The sequence below is a fragment of the Myotis brandtii genome, unplaced genomic scaffold (assembly GCF_000412655.1).
Source record: "Myotis brandtii unplaced genomic scaffold, ASM41265v1 scaffold32, whole genome shotgun sequence".
Lineage (NCBI taxonomy): Eukaryota > Metazoa > Chordata > Mammalia > Chiroptera > Vespertilionidae > Myotis > Myotis brandtii.
In genome coordinates, this window is record NW_005362269.1 from 8,812,511 (window position 1) to 8,834,476 (window position 21,966).

The 21,966-nt window shown below is 45.5% G+C and overlaps 1 protein-coding gene across 3 annotated transcripts in view; it reads right to left on the minus strand.

Moving 5' to 3' along the window:
• ATP10B (ATPase, class V, type 10B) overlaps window positions 1-21,966 on the minus strand; it is a 187,605-nt gene that overhangs the window by 14,380 nt on the left and 151,259 nt on the right. For all 3 annotated transcript variants that reach the window (XM_005870568.2, XM_005870569.2, XM_014543172.1), the window contains 7 exons: window positions 19,866-20,472; window positions 17,296-17,405; window positions 15,228-15,354; window positions 12,208-12,392; window positions 7,612-7,933; window positions 4,523-4,599; window positions 3,076-3,201 (listed from right to left, as the gene is read on the minus strand). In XM_005870568.2, the coding sequence (XP_005870630.1) occupies window positions 3,076-3,201; window positions 4,523-4,599; window positions 7,612-7,933; window positions 12,208-12,392; window positions 15,228-15,354; window positions 17,296-17,405; window positions 19,866-20,472 (1,554 nt within the window). The remainder of the gene's footprint in view (window positions 1-3,075; window positions 3,202-4,522; window positions 4,600-7,611; window positions 7,934-12,207; window positions 12,393-15,227; window positions 15,355-17,295; window positions 17,406-19,865; window positions 20,473-21,966) is intronic.

Sequence of the window (21,966 nt, forward strand, 5' to 3'; positions counted from 1 at the left end):
CCTCCCCTGCAGGCCTGATCACCCCCAACTGCCCTCCCTTGCAGTCCTGGTCCCTCCCAACTACCCTCCCCTGCTGGCCATCTTGTGGTGGCCGTCTTTGACCACATGGGGGCGGCCATCTTGTGTGTTGGAGTGATGGTCAATTTGCATATTACCTCTTTATTATATAGGATGTTAATAATATTCCTAGCCCCACTTTATAGATGAAGAATCAGAGGCTCTAAGATAATCAGTTACCCCTTGCCCAAGTTCAGAGCTAGAAAGTGCTACAACCAGCACCTGAGTTTTCAAAATTCTTTCTCATCAACCACCCTCAAGCCTTCTCAGTCCACTTTTGGGTTATTCTTCCTGGTTTCCACCTGACCCTACATGTCACTCTCAACAGGGAGTTCACAGAGGTCAGGACACTAAATAAAATATCTATTGACAAACATATTTAGAGTAGGGGGTCATCTGGGTTTTAATCTTGCCTGACTCCAGCAGGCTGTGTGAACGTGGGAGAGTCACTAAACCTCTCTGAGCCTTGGCTTCCTTGTCTCCTAGAGATATGCCCATAGCACCCTGACCTTCCTCCAGGCAGATATTTTTAAAATTAAGTTTCTTTCCCCTATACTAGTGCTTATCCATCTTTAAGGTTCGTAGGAATCATACTGGGATTGTATTAAAAATGCAGATTGAGTTAGCAGGCCTGGGGTGGACCTTGAGGATCTGCATTTCTAAAAGTGTCTAGGTAATGCTAATGCTGCTGGTCCCCAGATGATATCTCGAGAAGCAATGATTACTGAGACCAGGAGATGACAAGCCAATCCAACCACAAATGCCGGGACACAGCCACCTCAATTCATCTGCACAGTGTCTATAACTGCTTTCATGGGACCACAGAGGAGTTGAGCAGTTGTGACAGAGGCTAGATTGTCCACAAAGCTGAAAATATTTATTACATGGCCCTTTGCAGAGTTAAGTTTGCTGAGCCCTGATTTAGACTGTAGGCATCTATGCCAAGTGCCTGATAATGTTCCCCACAAAGTAGGTGTTCGATAATGATTTGAATAATCATTTGCTTATCTTAGTTGTTCTTTTCTCCTAACACTCATGCTGGAGTTTTAACATTAAAGAGGGTTTTCTTCCTCTGAGGCCCTGGGAGGACCTCGCTTTTCTCCACTTCCTCTGTCGGGAGTCTTGGCACCTTGGAGGGAGTGCGTTGAACCTGGTGATGGCGTCGCCAGATTGGGCGCCTGCCTTTCCTCCCCAGAAGCCAGGGTGAGGTAATTAATTCATTGTTCACATTGCAGAGCAGGCCGGGCTTTAATCCCCTCTGAAATTGGTTTCGCATGTGGAACTCATAGTTCTCCACCCTCTAATTGCAAAGGGAGATAATGCGCGTCAGTATCTCCGTTTGTGAGCGAGGCATCGGGCTGGAAATAAATATCATTTAAGTTTTGAAAGCATGGCTGGCTGGCAAGGTTGCCTTTTCTATTTCACAAATTTATGCAGGGAAGAGATTGGGCTCATTCAGAAGAACTATTCCCTTAGAGGCCAAGAGAAAAAAAATTAAACAGAGGTATGCTGAATTCTAACTAAACAGTCTTTCATGCACAAAGTGGGTTCAAGTCAAATTGTGACTTTGCATAAACTTGCTGAAATAGTATCATCATCCAGCTTATCAAATTAACATTATTATTTTTTTGCCATTTTGTTGATATATTGAACTCTGCACAAAAATGCTCACTCCTGAGCAAGGGTAACTGTGAGGGCGCTCACAAACAGGACTGGGGGATGGAGCAAGAGGGGGAAAATGCAATTTTGAGGCAGCTACTTGGCTAATGTTATTCTCTTCCATCCTCTTCTGGTCTCAGTCCTCCCTCTTCCCTTATGCAAACAGAAGTGGAATCTATTTGGACACTCTTGGGGATTAGTCAAAGGTCCTTGAACTAGATAATGAAAAACTCAGGCCCTTGCTTTCTCCCTTAGCACAGCAATGCTGATTTCTTCCTATACCCCTTGTTAATCCAGGGCTTTTCAAGCAAGGGCCTCCGACAGTTTTAATACCTCAGCTGGTGTGTGCCTGCTTTGAACCTTTATCAACAAGACAGAAATGAACATATTTTTTAGGAGAAACAAATTCTTGTATTTGTAAAGTGCTACGTGCATTCCAGAGCTCTGACACTAAAGCTGCTTGATAAGACTCCAAGGGACAGAGAGGGTGATAGTCTTCCTGTTATTCATGAGGAAACCAAGGCTCAGAGAGGTTAAGTGACTCTTCCACATTCACACAGCATGCTGGATCAGGCAAGACTGAAACTCAGATGACCTCCCTAGTCTAAACATTTTTACCGATAGATATTTTATTCAGTGTCTTGACCTCTGTGAACCCCCTGTTGGGAAGTGACATTTGGGTCGGGTGGAAGTCACGGACTTCATCTTAAACCTTTACCTTGGCTCTTGCATTAGAGTGGCTCTATCTGGGGAGGACATCTAAGAGAAAAGCCACACTAGTGAACCCAAATCCACAAATCATTCAGCCCACACTAGTTGTTCTTCAGATCCTTCTCTTCCTTGCAGTCAGAAAATAAATCTCTTTTATAAAGCCCGTCTGAGAGTAACAGCAGCAGCAACAATGATGAAAAACAAAGGCTAACTCTACCGAGTAATTACTACATGCCAATCATTTTATACACAAGCTCTCGTTTAATCTTCTGAGCAAATATATGAGAAAGGTACTTTTATCAGCCCCATTTTACAGATGGAAAAACTAAGGCGTAGGGCCATTGCCAAATACAGGAGCCTAGATTTGAGCCAATTATGTCTGACTCCAGAGTCCATGTTTGTAACTACTCACGCTGCCTCCCAGGTACCAGATGCTTTAACCCATATCGTCAAAGACAAAACCGAGGCCCAGAGAAGTGCATTGTCTTGCCCAAGGTCACAGAGCTGGTAAGGGACTGTATCAGGATTCAAAATCCAGGTGAGCCTGACTCCTCCCCTCCTGCTGAGATGCTTTGTCTAATGTGGGGACATCTGGTCCCCAGCAAAGACTCCCCAGGCCCAGGCGGGAGGTTGCCACAGGCCACTCACCACGTTCTTGTAGAAGTAGTACACCACCATCCTGGCCAGCCGGGAGTAGCACCAGTGGCCATGCACCAGCAGCAGCTTCTTGAGGTGTCTGAAGCGGGAGATGGCAAAGTCACTGGACATGACGGCCTACGAGGGCAGAACAGAGACAGAGCATCCATCATTGCTGCCCGTGCACCCAGAGGCTCCCCGAGGGCAGGCCTTTGCTCTAGGTCCATAGCTAGTAGAGTCTGAGAGGCCTTTTGCCCTCATGTGGTGCCCTTGGGTGGCTCTTTCTCACTAGAATTCAAAAAGGGCAGGGCAGAAGGGGCCAGTGGTCTAGTTTGGCCTTTTGTCTCCTTCTATTTGTTCAACAAGCGTTTATTATGGCCCAGTGTGTTTCGGGCACCATGCTAGGGGTTTGATGGTTACCCAGAGAGTAGGGGCTTCCAGGCAAATAATCCTCAAACCCCTGGCCACCTCCTGAGGCAGGCCATTCGCTCCACGCTCAGATGGCATGTGTCTTCTGCCCTTGGGGTCACTCAGAACAAGACACAGTTCCTAGAACTCTTAACACTGTGAGGTTTGGACAAGCTTAGTTATAAATCCTGGCATGAATCTAGGGAGGAAGCATGCAGTCAGAGGAAGGCTTAGGCTTCTGAAACTGGGGGTCCTTATGACTGATTAAATTGAACTTTAAATTCTAACTCTAGAAACCTCTCCCTCTCCCCTAGCCTCTCCTCCAGAGATTCAGCAACCCCCAAGGCAGCAGAAGACAGTACCCCAGACCTGACTAACATGGCAGACTAATGATAACATCTTGACCTATTTATGTTTCAGTTCCTGAGCCCTAAGGTGGAAGAACCCCTTAACTCCTTTCCCATGAGACAGGACAGAGGGACCGGAAAAGACCTCAGAGCTGTCCTCAAGACCTGAAGAATGGATTCATCACCCTTGCTTCACCTCTGACAATCAGCTCCCAGCTGGACCCCTGAACCATGGTGTCTTGTGATTTTTCCCTGTACAATCTGTAACCTATATGCTTTTTGGGAGTCCGGCTTTCACATTAGCTCCCTGTCTCCGGCCAATTCAGTATTAAACTTTCTATACTGCAAACTCCTGCTGGTACATATCTTTGGGCCCGTGCATGTAGGCAGATGGACTTAAGGAAAAACATTAGGTTTGGTGGTAATGCTTCCCTGAGTGGTTGGGCACTATTTGGCTTTAGAACATAGGTATCACCAGCCGTTTGTAAAAAGCCAAGCATCCTTTGATCTCCTTTGTGTTCTGAAGGACTGGGCAGGAGGGAGCTGGTGATGGAGGCTTATGACACAGACGCCTCCTGACTTTCAAATGATAATTCTGCAAAATTCTCAGGGAGAAGTTCACCCAACTGTGAAAAATACCCGAACTCTCCAACAGTGACCAAGGAGAACAAGGAAGAAACAAGAACAATTAATGGGAACAGTACCTGCATTCCTTCCTGTCCAGATATTCCAATCCCAATGTCAGCAGCTTGAATCATGCTTACGTCATTTGCTCCGTCACCTGAAAGAAGAGCGGTCATAAGGTATCTTTATTCCTGGTCCAACTGCTGTGGGACACAGGAGGGTTTTTATACCAGTAGCTCTAAAGTGTTCCATTTGTACTTAATTGAATCCTTTTAACATTTCTCTAGTTTTACAGGAAAAGTCAATTGCTATGGTGTTTGGCCTGAGAGATGTCTTTTCTTCTTTGGACAAGAAGCCCTACTTTTTATCATTCAACAAATATTTGTGTCCTTTTTCTAGGCACAGTATTAGCTATTGGGAATAAATGGGGAGTGGGACTTGAACTGTGCTTATAGTTTACACAAAAGGCCTTCACAAATGTTACAATGGACTTTACTGAAGAGCAAATGGAGAATTTGAGCAACATAGGGACTTGGCAAGAGTAATGCAAGACAAGTGCTAGTGAAGACACTTAGGAAAATTGAGATCTTTTCGATTCCAAAGCTGGTATACCTTCCCGAATTCACTATGACATGAAATACTGGCCATTTTAAGACAACTGGTATGTTTGGACAACTAAGTCATCAGATTGTCAATGGTATTCAAGGACCTGGACAGTGTTTAGTTTTGTTTTTGAATATAGACAAATCAGATTGACTACTTTTTTGGTTGAGGTACATTTAGTCCCATTGAGTTCTCATTCAATGAAAATTCAGGAAACTGGAGGTTGTTAGGGCCTGTACTACCAAATAGATTTTTCTGTAATGATGGAAATGTCTTATATCTTTACTGTCCAACATAGAAACCACTAGCCACATGGGACTATTGAAATGTGGCTCATGAAATTCTATTTAATTTTAATTTTAAATGTAAATAGCCACAGATAGCTAGGGGGCAACTGTCTTGGACAGCACAGCTCTACACATTGAGTTGTATAGATCATAAGCCTCTTCCTAATGCTTTATCTATTACAGGAGAGTTTAGCAAACTTTTTCTGTAAAGGGCCAGATAGTAAATATTTTAGGCTTTGTCAGCCAAGATGCAAAATTGAACAACTGTCCTTACATTTAGAAAAATAAAAACCATTCTCAGCATCCCTATATAAAAGCATGCAGTGAGCTGGATTCAGCCTGTGGGCTGTGGTTTGTACACTATATTGCCTTCACCTCCTGACCCCACCTCTTTTCCCAGAAGGTTCTCATAATCTGCAATTAACTCTCTATTAGACATCATAGAAAATATGTCATTGGGGGAGAGAATTTTCTTCCCCTAATTATGGGGCAACAAAATGTACTGATCTTAAAAATTTTATCATTATTAATAGCCATTATTCTTATGATGATTTTTTTCCTTGATAGCAGAGCAGCACATAATTTTAATCTTCCCCCATGGCAGAACAAATCCACCCTTTCACCTCTTCCCGTAGCAAACCAGTGGGAGTGGAGGTGTATAATCATGCTCTTTCTCACCCTGCTGGTGTTGTCTCTGTTGCTATGGGAATGAAGCCAATCTCATACTTCAGGGAATCAGTCTCAGGTGATTGCCTTGTGTGTGTCTAAAGTTTTGAAGAGGACAATTCAGGGGAATAAAATTAGAATGCAGTGGCTAAAGCTATGCTCCCTATATTCTTTCTGCCCACTTCCTCTTTTCTTTTTTTTTAGGAGGGGGTGTTGTTTTTACTTGAATACCAGGAGAAAAGAACAACATATAATAGGTTTCTTATTTGGAATGCCAGGAAGGACAATCTCTTTCCATGTCTGTGTAAGAAGAAGAGAACCTGGAACCCTTTTCAAGAATGTCCCTAAATAAATACAATATTTACTATTTGTATGGTATGTGCTGGGCGTGGGATGAAAGGGTGGGTAAGAATGACATTGTCCCTCAGGGACTCATGGTCTCCCGAGCAGGCAGGCCATCATAGAAAGCATACCAGCAGTTTGTGGTGGGTAAGAATGACATTGTCCCTCTACTCAGGGACTCATGGTCTCCCAAGCAGGCAGGCCATCATAGAAAGCATACCAGCAGTTTGGAGCTAGGAGGGCTGTGTGCCATGGGAGCTCCCAGAGAAAAGGGAGGTTAGGAGGGATTGGAAGTAGGAGGGTTTTACAGAGGAAATAGCTTGTGCAAAGGCATGGAAGAGAGAGAAAAGGGGCGAGGGAGAGTGTAGGAGAATGGGAGGGAGAACTAGAGAGGATGAGGTTCTTGGAGAATGGGAAGTAGTTTCTCTTGGTTGGAACCTAGAAGGAGGGGAAGAGAGAGAAAAGGGGTGAGGGAGAGTGTAGGGGAATGGAAGGGAGGGAGGGAGGGGGAGATAGAGAGAGCGAGGACGAGGCTCTTAGAGAATGGGAAGTAGTTTCTCTTGGTTGGAACCTAGAATGCTGGGGAGAGGAAAGTGGCTGCAGAGAGGAAGGTGGCTGGAGGGTTAATGGAGACCAGTAAGATTCTTGTAAACCAGGATTGGTTGTTCCTGGAAGGTTTGAAGTAAGTACAAGCTTTACTTCTCTACCTCAACCTTGATTAAAGTTTAGTCTCCTATGAGGAATTCTTCATCAAACAACAAGCCAGCATTTAATTGAGTGTGTGCTTTGTGCTGGGTCTTGTATATAGGAATGAACATACAAAATTAAATATGGGACAGGCCCAACTTTTAAATTTCCCCACCAGCCATCAGCACTCAACAGAGTATCAAATCCACAAACACCTGAGGTTCATAGCATTGTGCCTCGTGTTAAGTATTGAAGGGGAAATGGTCTACATCCCAGAAGTGAGTTGGCCTGGGTGTAGATGAGCTTCTGGATTTGAGGCCCCTCTTGGCTTTGGCCTCCATCCAAGTCCTGATTTTTCTGTAGCTGACTTTCTAATCCTGAGAACTTTGATTCACTCTCTACCTCGGCTTCATCTCCTGGCTGCCACATTTGTCACTTTGACCTCTCTCCCTTTAAGACAATGACCTTCAGCCTAAGCATGTTGACTTTGATACCTGACAACCCCCCCATCCCCCAATCTGGTCCAGGCCTCTCATCAGATTAGCCCTATAAAACTGCCACCCACATCTCAGCATGATGGGTACCTATGGAAAGGGTCATGACGCTCAACTTGTCTCGCACCAGCTTGACGATCATGCTCTTCTGCAGCGGCGTGGAGCGGCAGCACAGGACAGACCGGCAGTACTGGGTCAACTCCAGAAATTTGTTCTCCAGCTTTCCCTGGAAAATGGCATTCAGTGTCTTCCCATCGATGACCAATCCAACTTCTGGCACTGCGGCTCCTGAGGCGGGGGGAGGTGTCTCAGAAGGTAGGCGCAACCCAAAGAGCTTGCGCTCTGGCTTCCGTGGTCCATGAAATTGCTTCACTTCTTCCAGGGCACAGTTGAGGATGGATTCACAAGTTTCCTGTAAAGAGTCGGAATAATGCATTTGGTGTTAGTAAGCAACATTGGAAACGTGGGTTTAAAATCTCACTTTATCCTTCAGTAAAATAGTTACCAAACTCTACCACCATACGGATCGCTTACCTGAGAAACATTCTCTGATTTTTATATTGCTCTGCAATATTTCAAACAACATCAAAGCTATATTAATTTGGAATCAAAACTAATGGCCAAAATAGGAGATACTGCTTGGGAATGGGCATGGCGATAGTTCAGCAAGATGGGGACTGATATGGGGATGGTATGAGATATTAAATAATACTAATGTGATGGTAAATAGGACAATATGTGCTAGAATAATGCTTTCTGTGTGTCAGTCATTTTAGCTATCCTTTGTTCCTCAGAACAGTCCTGTGTGTAGGTAGGGTGGTTATTACCAATGTTAGTTTAGAGAAGAAGAAATAGAAACTGAAATTTTTAGTAACTTGCTCAAGGTCATCCAACTTAGTAGTGGAGGCAGACCAATACTACTCAAATTGTGGCCTCCTAATTGAAAAAAATACATGAACTGTGTGTTTATCTGTTGGTATGAATGTGTTGTTTACTGCACATGGATGTGAAAGTCTTATTGGTTTAAAGAAACTTATTTTTTTCTGCCCTGTTTACCTTGAAACATAGTGAAGAAGTTTATTTCCTCTTATCAATTCTCCTCCATTCCTTTTGGTTATGTCAGATTTTGGTTCTAAATATATTCTTCATCCTCTTTATGTTCCATAAACATCATTTTAAAATAAAGCTAGAGAAAAACTGTGGCAGCCAACTGTATTATCGATTTTAATAGCATTGTGCCGTTCACATGGTCTTTTCTTAGCAGTATTTTTCATTTACTGCCGTGCCAAAAATTTCTTCCAAAAATGAATTTTAAAATGCTCAAAGTGAGTCAATTTAAATGAAGTCATTAAATAAAAAATAGTACAGGCAATACGTGGATTTTTAAAAATGGTGGAAGTTGTTCTAAAATGACAGGTTTGGGAACCATTGATCTAGAAGCTTCTGAAAATGTTATAATTTTTCTGGAGGCAGTAGGACTGCAGCTTATTATTCCCGAGGCTTCCTTTAGGAAACACTAAAGAGGCAGTCAGTGTGCACAGACCCTAAAGCGCCACAGGAAGTAGTTCAAGGAGCCACTGGTTACACCTGAAATACTTACTTGGGAAAGAGATCAAGTTAGTCCTTGCTGGAAGTTGGGATTAGCATACATTTTAAAAATTCCTCCAGCATAGAACCGCAGCAAGTCATTGAAAACGTAAGCTTCCAAGTAAAAACCCCAAAATTTGAATTTTCTATGTAAGAATCCCAATAGTTACTGTTCATTTAACATTTGGTATGTCGGATGCTGTGGTAGGCAGCCCCTTAGCTGGTTCTCAGTGATCTCCACCTCCCAGGATTCATGCCCTTGTGCAATCTCCTGAGGGCTAGGGCTAAGTGACTCCTTTCTAACGAAGAGAATTCTGCAAAAGTGATGGGATGCCACTTCCAGGTTAGTTTGAAAGACTGGCTACCAATGCCGCATTCTTTCCCACTGTGCCCTGGATGGCTTGGCTTGCCTGGGGAAAACCAGCGGTCAGGCTGTAGAGCACTCTGTGGAGATGCCCACACAGCAAGAACCAGGCCTGCTAACAATTATGGTCCATGAGCTTGGACGAAGGACTCTCCTCCATCCCCAAACGACCCATCCCATTGAGCATTTAGCTGAACACACAACCCTGACTGACAGCTTGACTGAAACCTCGAGAGACCTTGAACCAGAGGTACATACCCAGCTAGGCCACTCCTGGACTCCTAAACCACAGAAACTGTGCAATAATGTTTCTCCTCTTTTAGTGGCTACATTTTGATATAATTTGTTAACAAATACAAATCCTATGCTAATAAATATTTTCCTTCTATGATCTTATTTAATCGTCCCAAATAGCCTCTGAAATAAATCTTTTCTAAATGAAGTTCAGAGTTATGGTATCTGCACAATATTAAGCTTTCAAATATGTTGTTAATAATAACAATAATAGCTGCTATTATTAGTTTCTATTTAATACTATAGTTCCTTCTAAGATCCCTTAACAGATCAACACTTCCAGTGATGGGTTATTAATTCTCTCATCTTATGGCTGAAAACCCTGAGGTCTAGACAGGTCCCCTAACTTGCTTATGGCTTTAAGATGCATAACAAAGAAACAGTAGCTCTAAATCAATTTATAATGAATTAGGCAGATAAAAACCCTTGGAGAAAATATCCACTGAATATGTAATTACATTAAACGGGGGTTGAAATAAATCCGAGATTTAGAATGGATTTCCCCAGGGTCTCTCTTGACATATCCAGGCATCCACTCCTTTTCCCCAGACAAGAAGATGAGAAAGACTCGTAGGCTTAGCACATCCGGGGGTATGGGTAGAAATTAACAATCAGGCACCATCATGGAAGGTCCCAGACAACTTTAAAGAGTTGATAGTGACTGAAAACATGGAGTGTGGCCCACTGTTCCTTTGGACCTTTCACTAATTAATCAGCAAACATCTGCTTCCTGCAGGAATGCATTGCATTTAATAGAACCCACAGAACCCGCCCCCTCAACCCCCAACACACACAGGCTGGCTCACAGGTTTGCGATGTTGTCAAGTCCTTTTAGAATCACCTTGAGTGAAATGATCTTTGTGAACAACATTTTCATTGTCAGCAGAGTAGGGTGACATCGACACTATTACAGGGATCAAGCACTCAAGCAAGCTGCAAATTACTTTCTCTCCTAAGCATCATCTTAATGCCAGATATTTCCCTGACATTATTTTCATTTAGACAATTCTTTGGGGTTTCATCTAATCATAGCATCATCTGTGCACCTCACAAGAAAGTAAATGGGTTTTCCAACTCATATCAAGGGCCTCAGGCACTTTCATAGTGTACACTACCTTTTTTTTTGTTGTTAAATATATTTTATTGATTTTTTACAGAGAGGAAGGGAGAGGGATAGAGAGTTAGAAACATCGATGAGAGAGAAACATCAATCAGCTGCCTCCTGCACACCCGCTACTGGGGATGTGCCCGCACCAAGGTACATGCCCTTGACTGGAATCGGACCTGGGACCCTTCAGTCCGCAGGCCGACACTCTATCCACTGAGCCAAACCGGTCAGGGCTGTACACTACCTTTTAAAAAGGTGCATATGTGGATTCTTCATGAAATAAATGACAAATTCGAACCTCACAAACTTCTGGATCCTGATCAGCTTCAGGCAACAATGAAAGTCTGAGATTCCATCCTCCTCCTGCCTTTTTCCTGTGGTCTTTCTTTCCCACCTCCCTCCCTCTGCTCCACCCTTCTCCTTGTGGCATGCTCTAGGTCTCCAGGTCCCCTCCACTCACCACCCCTGCAACACAGTGCTTTCCTTGTTAACACCCACATCTAAGGCCATTCCTGCCTCCTTCTGATAGGAGCATACAAGTCAGTGCCCACTTCCCATATTCCCAACAAGACAGTGGAAGTTCACTTTCTGCAGTTTGCGTTGTGAAAATAGACTTAAATATAAAATCGCATTACAACTTTGAATATTCTTTTTCAGACTGTACACAGCCCTCTCTCCAAACCTTGCTCTCTGCCACCCATAACCTGGTTGGGTTGAAAAAAAAAATAACAGTTTTAGAACTGTGCTTCTCTCTCTCTCCCCTAACCCATTAAAATGGACTCATCTTGTGTGTCATTCCCTCCAGGATGTATTCTGTGGCAAACCAAAGTGACTTACAAATTGGAGCTGAAATTGTAAACTCAGAATAATTTCAATTTAACCGAGGCTTTTTTCAATGGATGGTTCATCCAAGGTATAACCAACCAACCACTGAGGCTCTGAGAGCAAACAGCATGGTGTCATGCAGTCCGCACTGGCCTGCAGGAGAGCAGCATTCTAGACTTACTCTGTCAGAACCACAAGGTGACCCTGGGCAGGTGACAGCCTCAGTGATCGTCAGTTTCTTCATCTGGAACGAGGAGGCTGGGCCAAGGGTAGAATTCAGGAGAGGTAGGACTTTTGCGTATGTGCTGTTAGACATAATGTAAATACACTGGCCCACCAGATGTGGGGATGACGTTAGAGGACACTGGGCTGCTTGACGTCAGGGTCCTCAGAGCTCCAAGATGTTGGGAGGGTGGCTTCCTCAAATACCCCAATACCACCCATAAGCCCGTCCTCTGTTGGCCCAAGCTACTCTGCACTTGGGCATTGGGCCCTACTGTGGCCTCACCTGACTTTCTGTGTTAATGGAGTAAACAGTGTCGGTCTGATCCAACAGTCTGCAGGAGTAGGCGATGTTGACCGCTGTCTCCTGCTTATCTCCAGTCAAGACCCAGAGCTGGATCCCAGCTTCCCGCAGAGCTGCGATTGTGTCTGGAACTCCTTCCTGCAGCCGGTCTTCGATCCCAGTGGCTCCTGGAGTGATTAGAGACAATGGAGATCACATTCACATGGTGGAAAAGCAGCTGCCTGATTTCCGTGAAGGCCTATCGAGCCAGGCAGTAATTATTAAGTATCCTCCACATTCTAGGCTGTACTAAGCACCCAGGATTTAGCAGTGAAATACACAGAGCTGGCCCCTACCCTCCAAGCTCCAGACTCTGTTGAATAAGGGTTTATAACTGAGCTATATGAGAAGCCCAGGATGAAACCTATACCAGGAGACCCTAACTTCATCTGGAAGGTCAGAGAAGGCCTTGCTGAGAAAGTGTCCTTTAAGCTCAGACCTGGAAGATAAAGCCAAGAGGTGGAGGAGAAAGTGAATTCCAGGCAGGGGGATCAGCATGTGTCAAGGCCCTGGGGTCAGAGTAAGAGAAGACACAGAAAAGGAGGCAGAGTGGGGTGAGAGATCGAGGCCAGGAGATAGGCTTTGCTGAGCAGGGCATTGAAAGAGTGGGATTTATTTGGTAGCCGAGAAAGCTATTAAAGGGACTTAAGTTGGAGAGTGGCAGGATTACTTTTGAGTTATAAGAACATCATTCTAGAGAACGGATTGGAGTTTGCAGCAAGCAGCATGAATAATTTGGGGCTAACAGTTAGAAGCCGAGCAGGAGTGCAGACAGCTGCCGGCATAGTGGCAGTGGGAGTGGAGAGAAACAAAGAGGCTGAAATCTTGGCTATGCAACCGCTCCCAGCAGAATTAACAGAGACCCAGGTTTTTGCTCATTTTCTTGGAGAGAATTAAACATGCAGCTTCCATACATTTTGAATCATCTCCAGCTTTGCAGCAACCTAAATATTGAATAACAGTGATTAAGCAAAAATAAACTGGCATTTAAATTGAGATTCATTTCAGAGCACAGACCCATTTCACTCTGGGCAGGAGCAAGGCATTCATTTCTTTCACTGATTCCGAGTGACAATAGGTTGGCAAAGCAGCTACGTTGGATGCATAGTGAAGAGATCACCCTCCTCTGGGGCCGAGCGAGAATGCCAGGCAGCTTCGCAAGGGCAGGGCGGATTCTTGGTGGCAAGTTGAGCTCTCTGCCCGGCCCCAGCCCTCTCCTTCCCGAGCCGCCTCGAGGGAAGAAAAACAGCCTCGCTGTCAAGAAATGTGCCTGTTTTGTATTTGAGGCCCAAACAGCCAGGTAAACAACCCTGGGAAGAGTGATGGCCCGGCCTCAGCTTTCCCTCCCAGGGTTCGCTTGGAAGGTGGGCCTCCGAAGCTGATGGATGTTGTGGGGAGGCAGAGTGAAGGCGAGAGGAGGAAAAACACATTTTTTTTGGTGTATGTGAAAGAGAAAACGAAAGAGGAAGGCATGAAGGCCTTTCCCAGCAAAGGGGGCCGACGGGCCCTGACAAGTGTGTTCTCTCTTGTGGAACCAGCCGGTCAGCACTGCTCACCAACAGAGACCAGTGCTCCCGAAACAAGGAACCTCAGGGGCGAGGAGGGTCAGCGCCCTGGTGGGATGACCCTGCGGTGACCTTGTGTGGTGGGTGGAACTGTCTGGCCTAGAGACCTCTGGCGCCTGTTGAAATGAGTTCTTGTGACCAGCTTTCAAGGGGGCCTTGGGAGGCAGCAAACAAAACACAGAAACGAAACACAGAAGCGAAAGGCTGGAGGAGGGGTGGAGCAGAATTCCGACCCGGCTGGCCACCCACCTGTCCAAATCTTGCTGCTGCTTTTCTATAGAAAGGCTTCCTGCAGCAGCGCTGGGCCTTCCTGTCCCCTTGCACCTGGCCTGGCTGAGCAGCCTGGGGTGTGGGTTTTATCCAGAGAAGAAGCGAGGCTCGGAGGCTGTGGGGATGTGTCCCTGGGCACACAGCAAGGTCTGGCAGAGCCACGCCTTGGCCCTTGTGCCCAGGTCAGCATCGCCTTCTGAGGTGGAAGAAAGCTGCCCTGTGGCCAGTGTGTGCATGCTGCGCCCACATGGCCTTTCCTAGATCTGACTCCCGAGCTGTGAGATGAATCCCGATAAATGAAGCCTCCCCTGCTCTCTCAGCAATGCTTTTCGTTCACCAGGAATCCAAAGCTGGCTCTTAACTGTGGCCTCCATGCCGCTCCTCTTCCCCACAGCGTACCAATCTCACTTCTGTGCAGAAAGCACAGGTCTGTCCCTGCTTTCCCTCCCGTCTCCTCTCCAAACATTCAGCATGTGATGTGCATGGCCCTTCCTAATCTGGGTCCTGCTGACCCCTCTCCCCCACACTCCATGGTCTAGCCATAGCAGACCTGAGTTACGAGCCGGCCCCTTCCCATTGCTGGAACACTCTCCCCCTTGGCCTGACCAACTCCTCTTCTCCACTCAGTCCAGCCTTCCTGCACCCACTTTGGCCCCAGGCCAGGTTAGCACCTTTTACTCTGTGTTTCCATCCCATCTGGTAAGTCTCCCAGCCCAGCCCTCATCCCACTGTTTAATTACTTGTTTAGTCAGTTTCCTCACTAGACTTAGACTCTGGGAGGCCAAGTCCCCGTGGCTCTTGTTCCCTGTTGTAGCCCCAATGCCTCACATGCTACTTGATACACAGTAGGTGCTCAACAAACATTTGAACAATTAGAGGGAGAAGCAACCAGACTCCTAGGCTTCATCCAGCAGGGATTGCAGGAATGCTCCCGGGCACCCTCAGGAGGCTGCATGTGGAATCTGGGTTGCATGTTGGCACAGTCTGTGCCAAATCTCTTGAAAGGCACCCCGGGGAAGGTTCCTAATTGAGACACATTTGTAGCAGTGTCAGAATCAGGGCCAAGAACTCCCTTTCCAGCTTACAGCATTCCTATTTTTCATTTAATGAGGGCTTATTTTTAGCTACCCAGTAAGGTGAGTTGATTCTCCAGATGCTGGGCGGTCTCCATCAGAAGCTCATCTCGGTTGTCGAGGGATGCCTCGGCCTCATGCCGGAAACTGGCCCATCGCCGGAAGTCCTCTTCACTTAGGACCTACGGGATAGGAATAGGCTCATTCACAACTCTGAGTGGATTCCTTCTCCTTCCTATGTGCCTGTTTGACCTTCTCTACACAATTAGATGGGGCCTTCTCCTCAGTGATTGCTTTCTTGACTGCATGAATCAATGAAGGATTGATCCTCATGTTCCATTATCACCAAACATCTGTTGAGCTCTTGCCCTGCTCTGGGCACTGAAGGTATAGCAATGATCAAGACAGACGAGATCCCTGCATGCCTGGGCTTATGTGCTACTGGAGGGTAAGAGACATTGTCCAAGTAAATAATTTAAAATAATAGGTCATTTCAAGGAATTCTATGCAGAAATTAAAGAGCGTGATCTGAAGATGTGTGTGTGTGTGTGTGTGTGTGTGTGTGTGTGTGTGTGTGAGAGAGAGAGAGAGAGAGAGAGAGAGAGAGAGAGGGGGAGGGAGGGAGAGAGAGACTGGGTAGAGGGATAGCTGTGGGAAGAGAGGCTATTTCATTTGAATCTTCAGGTCTCTTAGACAAGGCGATATACAAGTTGAGAGCCAATGACGAGAAGGGTTCAGTCATGGGGAGGGGCAAGTGCAAAGGCTGTGAAAAAGCAATGAACTTGGTTTTGTCTATTCCTTGTAAACACCAGTTGGCCGAAGGATGGAGAGCCAGGAAGAGAAGAGCCAGCAATGAGGCTGGACAGGTAAGCAGCATCCAGATCTTGCACAGCCTGATAGAATTCTCCACCAGCTATTGGAGATGGTACCCAAAAGCTGGAAGAATACAACTAGAGGACACATCTTCCTCCCTTGGAGTCCCATAGTACTTTAGACCCCTGTGCTGGAATTGCATGAATACAGCAATGAATAGCCCTAGATTTTCTCTCTGTGCATGGCACCTAGGGAAAACCAAGGGGACATGAGTAGGTCTTTTGCTCTTGCGAAATTCACAGTTTTATTAGAGGAGACAAAATAGGCACAAATAATTTCAATGGAAAATAGAAGATAGTATAATTACAGTTATAGAGTAGTAAGCACTAGTTGCTGTCCCATGTATACATGTTAATCTCCATGACAACTGTATGAGGTAAGGAGCGCTGACACCATTTCATAGATAAGAAAATCCAAAACTCTGAGAGATGAAGAAATTTGCCCAATGTCACACAACAGATAAGTGGCGAGATTGAGACTTGTACCCAGGTAGGTCTGGCTTTAAAGTGGGTGCTCATAAACTCTTACATTTTTATGGTTGCCTAAGGACCATAAAAGAGATGAGATCTGGGGATTTATGAAGAAATAAATCCAGCCATCTAGAAATATATGTCCATCATAGCTCCCTCCCTGATTTTAGGTGCTCTGGAACTCTTAGCTCTCTGTCTGCATCACCTGCAGGGGCTGCCAAGTTAAAGACCTGCAGGAGGTGAGGTAGGTAATCTACATGACTATAACTGGGCCAAGGGAAACAATAGGGAATAGTGGGGACTGTGGCCAACCACAACACAGCAGAATACATTTCTCCTCACGGATCAGCTGCTACGTGGCTGTAGCTATTTGCTTCCATTCCAGAATGGAGACCCACTTTGACAGCTCCTCTAAATTTTTGGGAGAAACCAGAAATCTAGACTTTTAGGTGATCACATAAAATCTCCCAAATTCCCAATCTATGCAAATAATTCAGATTTTAAAAGAATATGCTGAAGGCAAAATTATAACATTAGACATTATTTTATGAGTTAGAGGTAACCAATTGTATATACAAATAGCCACACTGATATGGAACCTTGCCATTCAGATTTCTGCCCCAGCAAAATTGTCAAAAGTCCTGGGTCTTTGTGGTGAGTCAAAATAGCTAATTTTGAAAATGTTAAAGCAACCCACATTAAGGGTCTTCTAAAAAGAAGTAGAAAAGAGAAAATCGGGGTTGCGGCCCTGCACGTACTTAACGAGGAATCTGTTCTCACCTTCTTGGCGATGCACAGCGTTCGAAGACCATCTCTTGCATACAAGTCTAGATGCTTCTGTGTCCGGGCTCGGATTTTCCTCAGCTTCTTTTCCACATCAGTGTCAGTCACTGTGAAGGAGTCATTGTCCCGCATGAGGTCATATACAAATGCTCAGGGATCCCCATTCTTAACATCCTGGAATCTTTAGTGGAGAAATCCCCTCACAGCCCTCCACAGAACCAGAGGGACTCTCCTGGCTGTCAGGGTGCCCAGGAAGGTGATCTCTGGGAGTCCTTCATTTGTCTGCTCTCTACAGCTGATCATCAAAAGCTTGGCTGAGAAATGCACTACTTAGGAGGGTAGGTGGTCCAAGGTGTTCTTACCAAACACCTGTCTGCATCAGAATTATCTGGGGACGTAAACAAAAAAGAGAGATTCCCAGGTTCAGTTGAAGCTCTGCTGAATCAGGGACCAGACAGCTGGATCTTTATTATGACCCCAGGTGCTTTCCTTGTAGCCACTTTATCCCTGGATGACCAATGGTTTGCTAAGTGTTGGACATCCTATCCATCACCTTCTCTGTCATCTACTTCAGTCCTTATATCCAGTTAGGTTCCAACACAGCTTTGGACTTGAATCTCATTGCTAAGTTCTTCACCACACTGCAAGAAATGGTCTTAGAAAAAAAAATTGTTTGCATTTCCTACCAATATAGTTTTTTAGAATGAAAAAGACTTCATTGTGTTGCTCAAAGTCCCCTTTATGAAGTCCTACATAATACATTTCTTTTAGAAAAAAATTAATCTTTTTCTCTTGAATTCCAGTACTTTTATCTACCAGATAAAAGGAATTTTTCATCCTGGGTTTATGGGTATGGGGCAGGATTGATGCTATTAATCTTTTTCTTGAATTCCAGTACTTTTATCTACCAGATAAAAGGAATTTTTCATCCTGGGTTTGTGGGTATGGGGCAGGATTGATGCTATCGCCACTTACTTTATCTAAGATGTCCCAGACATCTCTAATCAATTGCAGCACTTTATAAAGCTAAGTTTGGAAAAAGCTTCAGTTATTTTTTTTTTAACCAGGGCTAGATTGAGATCTTCAGAGGCCCTAAGTAGTAAACAGATTTCGTGTACCTCATCCATCCCTTCATATAATGCAAAATTAAAAATACAATGTTTAACAGTAAGATAAGTATAAGAAAGCACAATGAGCTCTGATTTCCCCCGTGATACTATTCTATGGCTGTTTTTATAAACTGAAAAAATTCTTTCAAAGATTACTTTCTCTTTTTTCAGAAGGTGTGACTGTTTTCTTAGTGCCTGAAGCACAGTCTTTATGCATTGTCTTATTGAGCACTATTTGAAGTATTTTATTTTCAAAGACATCAGTTTCTAAAATTAAACCCTTTTGCCTTCTATCTGGTTACCTTCGAATTGACCTTTTTTTGCTCAGGCTAACAGAAACCTCATGGTCAAATTGAACGTTCAAACACCATAAATTTGTTACACCTAGGGTTAGTTCCCCCCTTCCTTTTCAAAGCTTTAGTTCTCAATTCTTAATAGTAACATTGCTCATGTGTCTTTTATTGGAAGCATCTCTAATCCATTTTGCATTCAGGTGAGGAACAAATAAAAAACCATCTCCAGGGCAGCGTTGATGGCTGTTGTCCAGGGACAGAATACTGTGGCTCCCTTGACTCCGAAACACGGAATTCGCTCCTCTGCCAGAGTGGGGATAAAGAAACCTAATCAGCTCCTTCCCATTCTAAACGCTCATCCATCCTCATGAACCTCTTGGCTTTGATCCATAGCTGGTAATGCAGGAGGCACAGAGCTGCCTGGCAATTCTAAAGCTTGGCTGGAACCTGCTACTCTGGGAGAATCATAGCCCCATAACCGTCTTCTCCTTGTTAGCCATCAAGAAGCGTCTGTGCACTAATTCATGCTGCTCCCAAACTAGACACTGATAGCTAGGGATTATGGAACATTTTTCTGGCTTGGTGCGAGTTTATGGAAATCCATTTGGGAGAGGCTGGGGGAAAGGATGATAAAGAGGGCCACCTGAGGCTTCCCAGAGTGTATGGAGCCTGGCAGGGAAGTCTGACGGCATGAAAGGCCTCAGGGTACCTGGGCCGAGGGTGTGTCACTGGTTACCTCGCCTCCTCTCTGAGGTCACTTCCCTCTCTGGGTTCAGTTGGTCTCTCTCTCCAAAACTAAGAATGAGGACCACAGTATTTTCTAGGATATGTTAATGGATGTCCTGCTAAAATATAGTGTATGGATAATCCATGTTTAAATGAGTTTGGAAAACTAGAAATGGGGATAAAGGAGTTAAAGAGACTTGCTCTTCCAAGACCCCCCGAAGTCTAGCTCCCAAGCTCTGTCATTCTCCAGGTCAAGGGCACGTGGAATGAAAGAAGCGTGTGTTAAGGAACCGCTGTGAGGAGAGCAGCTTGTGGCCCGTGTTCCTGGGGATCTGCTGGGCTGAGTGGCGCTGTAACTTGAACTCATCATTCCCCTCCCAAGCTGCCTCCTAAACCACGGAGCCCTCTCTTCCTGGAGCCCTGGTGAGGAGGGACTCACCGCGGGCCGGGTCTTCCAGCAGGTCCATGATAACCGAGTCGGCGCCCTTGGTATAGAGGATGATCTCGCCCGTCAGCGGGTGCCTCACAATGACGGACATCCTCTTCCTGACAGAGTCAAAGCCCAGGGTGCAGAGGACATCGAAGGTGAGGCAGGTGCCCTGGGGCAAGCGCACAGTCACCTGCTCCGGCGTCCGGGACACCAGTGTGAAGCTGTAGGCATGGGCGGCGTGCACCAGGGCAGCCTCGTCGGGGCTCTCGGCCTCGTAGCAGAGCTCGGGGCTGGCCGGGCCGAGGGCCGGGTCCTCCAGCACCTCCTCCAAGGAAGTGCCCGACCCAGACGCCAGGGCCTCACCTTGGTCCCATGTGCTGCTCCTGTAGCCGCCGTCAGTATCAGTCGAGTAGCCTCCACTGCACACAGACGCGTCGTCTCTGTCTTCCGAGTCCGTGGTGGGCATGGTGGTCCCCAAACTGTCCCCCAGGTCTGTGTCGGAGGGCGCGGTGGAGGAGAATGATTGGCTGAGGCTTGAAAACTTCAACTTCTGGAAGAGCTGGTGGATCTTCTCCAGGGAGGTCCCCAGAGCCTTGGTCGAAGGTGGCATGGTGACCTTGGGATCGAAGGAGGGAAGGAGAACATTACTCTCAATATTGGGGGAAAAATGCGGTCTGTGGCAGAATCTGCAGGTCATTTTGCAAGAAATGGATTACTTGGGCCCTCTGTGGTTGTGGGCAAGTCGTCTCCTCTAGGTGAGCCTCAATTTACCCACCTGTAAAATGAGAGTGTCAGGCCAGATGTTCCCTCTAGCCCTGACATTCCTGGGATTGGTAATGACCATCCCATTCTAATCAGAGACAAAGGAAAGAAAAGGAGACAAAAGCCAGACCCATAGTAAGAGTCCACATTCCCACACCCTTACCAGAGCCTTTATCTTTGCACGCGTCATCTCATTTCATCTTCCCTAACTTTACAGGATACTATCATTATCCCAACTTATGGACGAGGAAACTGAGGCACAAAGAGGTTAAATAAATTGGCCATCACCACCAGTGTACAGGGAGTAGAGCTGGGCCTCAGGCCTGGTTCTGTCCGACTCCAGAGGTTGGGACCTCCAGCGGCCAGCCAGCTGAAGCCTCCCTGTTCACTTAAAGATTGAGAGGCGGATGCTGTCCTCCCCAGAATGGTGCTTCCTCCTCTTGAAAACAGAGTTCTCAGGTAACGCTGCCTTCTCTCAAAGCTCCCTGAAGACTTCTGATAACCTGGTGACTTTTTTGCGGCTGAAGTGACTTCTCAGGGTGGTTTGGGATCAGGATATAAGAAGGGGGGGAGCTCTGAGTTGGTGCCTGCGTGAACCTTTTTCTTAATTTCATAGCCACAAATTATAACACCCAATTATTCTCATCAGGTACTCACAGGGGAGCCTGGGTGAGAGTCAGTGGATAATTAAAGACACAGCTAATTTCAGTGCTAAAAAATAATTCAGAGTCTAATCTCCTATAAATGGCCATCCAGCTGCATTATCTCCCAATTGGCAGAACATCACACATGGCGGTATTTCTTCTAACCCCCATATAAAAGCAGAGACCAGTGTAATATGCTGTTATGGAGTCATACAGATGGTTCTGTCATGTATTAACCATACATCTTTTGTTGAATTACTCAAGCTCTCTGAGCCTGTTTCTTCACTTTTTTTTTAAACTTTGGCGGAATCTCTTTTATTCTTTCTTTTGTAAAAATATATTTTTATTGATTTCAGAGAGGAAGGGAGAGGGAGAGAGAGAGAGAAACATCAATGATGAGAGACTCATTGATTGGCTGCCTCCTACATGCCCCCTACTGGGGATCGAGCCCGCAACTCGGGCCTGTGCCCTTGACCGAATTGAACCTGGGAACCACTGAGCCAAACTGGCTAGCACTGTTTCTTCACTTGTTAAATGCAAAGCCAAACAGCGTAGGATTGTTGGGTAGTGAGGATTAAAAGATAACGTAGCCAAAGTGTTTGGCATGGAGCCTGGCATGTAGCAAGTGCTCAGTAAATATTAACTCTTTTTAAAAATATATATATTTTATTGATTTTTTACAGAGAGGAAGAGAGAGGGCTAGA